The 5,015-nt window shown below is 56.8% G+C and overlaps 1 protein-coding gene across 1 annotated transcript in view; it reads right to left on the reverse strand.

The window, feature by feature from the left end:
- The window catches only part of PPP6R2 (protein phosphatase 6 regulatory subunit 2), a 45,147-nt gene that overhangs the window by 31,769 nt on the left and 8,363 nt on the right, over positions 1–5,015 (reverse strand). Inside the window, exons 4-7 of the mRNA XM_017739382.1 lie at positions 3,335–3,521; positions 2,547–2,684; positions 1,431–1,496; positions 448–560 (exon numbers count right to left, since the gene is read on the reverse strand). Of these exons, the coding sequence (XP_017594871.1) occupies positions 448–560; positions 1,431–1,496; positions 2,547–2,684; positions 3,335–3,521 (504 nt within the window). The remainder of the gene's footprint in view (positions 1–447; positions 561–1,430; positions 1,497–2,546; positions 2,685–3,334; positions 3,522–5,015) is intronic.

Genomic DNA, 5,015 nt, shown 5'->3' on the forward strand with positions numbered 1-5,015 from the left:
CGCCCCAGCTGCTCGGGGCACCCTGGGCCAGGGCCTGCCCACCCTCCCAGCCAGCAATTCCCAATTCCCAATCTCCCATCTAACTCTACTCTCTGCCTGTTTCCTGTCATTCCCCTTGTCCTGACACTCCAGTTCTGGATGAACAATCCCCTGCTGGCTTCCTCTGAAGTCCCTTCAGACCCTGAAGATGCTGTGAGGTCTCCACAGAACCCTCCCTTCTCCAGGCTGAACATTCCCAACTCTCTCAGCCTCAAATTCCCTGGGTCAGGCCGGGAGCTTTGGGCTCCCTGATCCCCTCTCCTGCCTCCAGACAGAGCCCCAAACCCCAAATCCCTGGAGAGGCCATTCAGTGCTCCAAAGGAACATCCCTGCTCCACGTGCTCCCTGTGGAATGATCCAGGAGCCACCCCCGGTGTCCCCAGCACCCCCAGCACCCCCAGTACTCACGATTCCAGTGCTGTGAGAAGTGGGTCTGGCTCCGGGACATCCTGGAGCTGAGCGCTCTGGTCTCTGCTCAGCCTGATGATGTCACACAGGGTCTGGGAAGCGTTGGATTGCCTCTGGAAACAGGAACAGGAGCAGCGTCAGCGCCGGCGCCGAGCTGGGAATGCACCAGCTGGGCTCCATCCCATTCCTGGCTAAAAAAAAGATGTCCTGTACACACGTGGAGTAGCAGCATCACCAGACTGTGCAGTCAAAGGCAATTGGCCCAAACGTGACCACTACCAGCAGTTCAGGAGCTCAGGGATGAGGATTCCTTTTCCTCTCCTCCTCAATCCCGCTAACCTGCACATTCCCAACACAAACATTCCATCCTTCCTCCCACTGCTCAGCCTTCCTGCTAGAGAAAACCCTTCACCATTTAATTCCCAGGGACTGAAAGGCTTTCCAGGGCTGTTTGAGGACTTTATCCTCTGGTTCTGGCCCCCAGTCAAAGCCTCTCTGGAGCTGCTGCAGCTCAGCGTTGCCCCAGCAGCTCTGCTCCAGCACAAATCCATGGGGATGTTCCCAGTTTTCCTCTCAGAGGGGGAGGTTTGCCTGGGATGAGCTGAGGGAATTGGGCTCAGAGCTGCATTTCCTGGACTTTACAACTGAATTCCTACTTGGGGCTAAAAAGATTTGAAAATGGCACAAAGTGGTTGATTTTAAGGGATTTTCCAGGACCAGCAGGTTCCTCCCTAATCCCAAGGGAAGTCCCCGTTCTGAGATGAGCTGAGGCAGCAGAACCAAGAAACTGGGAGTAAAGTAAGTGGAAAGCAGATGAAACCACTCCAAAATCCCCCATTTGGTGCTGAGCAGAGGATGGGACATCCCAAGGCCATCCCTGGTGGCTCCTCCGCAGGTCACCAGCACAGTGCCCAAGGACAACGGGAATCTCCAGGACCCTGCAGGACCCATCACCCCAAATCCCCAGCCCTGGTCCCACTCACATCCTCGTCCTGGCTCGAATGGATCAGCTCCACGAGTCTCTGGATAATCCTGGCTTCATTCAGCCACTGCAGGGAAAGGAGAGGGAGAGAAAATCCTCATTGGATGTCCGGGAACTCGGAACAAGAGGAGCTCTGGGAAGCCCTTCAGGAAGGGGAAGCCCTTCCTTCCCTCTCCTGATCCCATTCCTGAGGCAGGGACAGGGATGGATGTGGATTTGCATCAGCATGGATGGGGATGGATTTGGATTTGCATCCTGCCATGGAACTAACACCCAAACCCCTCTGGAAAACACGGAATGCTCCAGGGACAAACAGCCTCATCCGAGCAGCAGTGGCAGAACCAGCACCACGTTCTCCCACAGCTCCTGCTCTTCCTGCTGCTCTCACTCAGCAATTCCTCCTCCTCCCAGATGCTGGAACAGCTGTCACTGCACCTTGACCTTGCTCCACAACTTCCTGTTCTCCATGCAAACCATTCCTTATCTCCCTTCCCAGCCCAGGCAAACCAGGATGGAGGGCCAGGAGCCAGGGAATGGCTTCCCAGTGCCAGAGGGCAGGGCTGGATGGGAGATTGGCAATTGGGAATTGCTGGCTGGGAGGGTGGGCAGGCCCTGGCCCAGGGTGCCCAGAGCAGCTGGGGCTGCCCCTGGATCCCTGGCAGTGGCCAAGGCCAGGCTGGACATTGGGGCTGGAGCAGCCTGGCACAGTGGGAGGTGTCCCTGCCATGGCAGGGCTGGCACTGGAGGGGTTCTCCAACCCAAAGCATTCCATGATTCCCTGACTCTATGATTCCTTGAACATGGTGAGGAGTTACACTGATTCCTGTCCCAATCAATGTCTGAATTTCTGAACACTGGGAAAGAACAGATTCCCTTTCTCCAAGCTCTCTAGCTGGACTACAGAGTGGTTGGGTTGCTCCATGGAAAAATGATTGGGAACCCCTTTGCTGCCAGGAGTGACCCAGGCTGCTGCCCCAGAGCCACAGCCGGGCTGAGGGACCCCACAGAAGCGACTCCAGCGCTGGGAACAGGATCTGCTCCTGGGATAGAACACCCCAGGATCCCGTTTGTCCCGACCCAGGCAGGGGCAGGGGCTGGGGGCGGGGAAGGCCCTCACGTTGAGCACGTCCTGGCGCAGCGCCGCGGGCTCCACGCAGCTGATGAGGCGCAGCAGCAGGTCCATCATGGCTGAGGTGTCGATGTGCTTTAGCACCAGGCTCAGGAACTTGTCCTTTTTCCTCAAAAACGAGATCACCTGCGGAGACAGGAGCTCCCATCAGCTGCCCGCAGGACACACAGCTCCCTCACAGCTCCTGGAGCTTCTCCTTTGTGTCTCAGCCACTGGCCTTGGGTTGGGAGCTCTCCAGGGAACAAGGGAATAATTCTTATTCCAAGGCAGTACCAAATCACATCTTTTCAGCCAACTTTTCTCCCTTCTGAGCCACAGAGAAACCCAAGGCCATGGAAATAAGTAGAGCTGGAGAATCCTCCTTTCCTCCCAAGCTCCCTGCCAGGCAGCATTTAAAAGCCCAGTACTGAGCAGGATGTGAGCATTCCTGAATCCCTGTTCAGCACACGGCTCAGCGCCCCTTCCGTAAGGATGAGCCTGAGGCCTTGTTTATGGATTGGGATGACTCTGGTGATCCTCCAAACGCCTTGGCATGGAAAGCGCAGCTTTAGCTGTGCCATGGGGATATCCCGGCTGTGGCCGATCCCGAGCCAAAACTCTGGGAAAAGTCTGTCCACACCAGCACCTCCCTGCACTGAGGAACTCCGAGAACCTTCCAGAGACTCCATTTAACCTCCGACCTTAAACCCAACTCCAGGAGTATCACGAGCTCACAGCAAGGACACGACACCAGCACTGACAGGGAATTCCCTGGATCGGGACAGATCCATCCCCACCTGTTCTGTTTTCCGTGCAATGAGGTTCCCGATGGTCTTGCTGAAGAAGCTGGCGAGCAGGGGGTTCAGGGGGGGCTCGTGGTCCAGGAAGTTGTAGAGGATGTTGAGCAGGGTCTCGTCCCCGCCCAGTTTGTCGTTGATCTGCGGCACGTCCGAGGTCAGCAGCTCGCAGGCCGTGTTGGGGTACCTGCAGTGACACACCCGGAGGTGAGATGGGAACTCCCCTGGAGATCTCCCTCTGCAAAGGTCTCATAAAGTGAAGCAGTTCCTGGCTGGGAGGGTGGGCAGGCCCTGGCCCAGGGTGCCCAGAGCAGCTGGGGCTGCCCCTGGATCCCTGGCAGTGGCCAAGGCCAGGCTGGACATTGGGGCTGGAGACAGTGGGAGGTGTCCCTGCCATGGCACGGCTGGCACTGGAGGGGCTCTGAGGTCCCTTCCCACCCAGCCATTCCATGACTGATCCCCTCTGGTGAGGGCACTTTTCCCACAATGGGTTATTATTGATTTGTGACCAAACCAGGTTTGTACACCAGGATCTTTCCCAGTCTCTGCAATCCAAGCTTTGCACTCCCCACGAGCTCCTAAAACACTCCCAGCCCAGCTGGGAGCCCTGAGCCTTTCCCTGCACCATTCCCTTCCCCAGCAGCCTCCTCCTGTTCCTGCAGCTCCAGCCCCAAAGGTTCCCTAAGCCCCCCAGGCCCCACTGCTGCTGTTCCTGGGCTTGGTGCTGCCCAAGGAGCGGATGAGGCTGAGGATGTCCCTGTCACCACCTCAGAGGGACTTTCCAGCCCTTCCATTCCTTACAGCCCCGAGGGGACATGAGGACTCATTTCTCCTTTTCCTGGCTCATTCCATGCAAAAAACATCCACAATTCCTAAAGATCTGTGTGTGGAGCCTCCCTTGGATACACATCCCACAGACAGGGAGAAATGGGAGCTCTCCTTGTCCCAGCGGGTTCTGCTCCCACAGCTCTCACAGCCCCAGGTCTGATCCAACCCCTCACCACTCCTGTTCTGGCACCACAGCCCAGCCCTGGAGGTTTCCCGGCTGCAGGGAACTCACCTCGCCCCAACTCCCCCCTGGAAGCTGAGCTTCCCTCACCCTGGGCTCAGCAGCTCCTCGGCACATCCAGGAGTTCGCACTCTCCTTTCTTGCTCCAGCCTCCCTCCAGGTGCTCAATTCCACAAGTTCTGCTTGGATGGGGATTTACTGGGGACTTCTCCTCTTTGCATTTTCCCCTCTGAACTTTATGAGCTTCCATCCCACCTTTCAGGGATAAAGCCCTCGGATGACTTCCTTTCACACATCCTGAGCCCCAGATCCTTCCCAAGCCATCAAGTTTCTCCCTGTTCTATTTCACAAACTTTCACAACCTCTCCTGAAGAGCCAAAAGTGGGATTCCATCTGGATTTACACAGTCCACTCCTCCTGCTCAGCCTGTATTTATTCCAAAAGCTTCCCTGGTTTCTAACGAGCTCAAACCTCCTTCCCCCCTCCAGGCTTTGGAGACGCTCCTGGGAGTCCCAAGGGCTGCCAAGAAAATGCTCCCTGAACATCAGCCCTCCCTGTCCATCCCTTCCCTCATTCTTCATCTCTTTGGTTACAATCAGGGAATCCTGGAATGTTTGGGTGGGAAGGGACCTCAGAGCCCCTCCAGTGCCAGCCCTGCCCTGGCCGGGGCAC

Source organism: Corvus brachyrhynchos, unplaced genomic scaffold, assembly GCF_000691975.1.
Source record: "Corvus brachyrhynchos isolate BGI_N302 unplaced genomic scaffold, ASM69197v1 scaffold197, whole genome shotgun sequence".
NCBI classification, from domain to species: Eukaryota; Metazoa; Chordata; class Aves; order Passeriformes; family Corvidae; genus Corvus; species Corvus brachyrhynchos.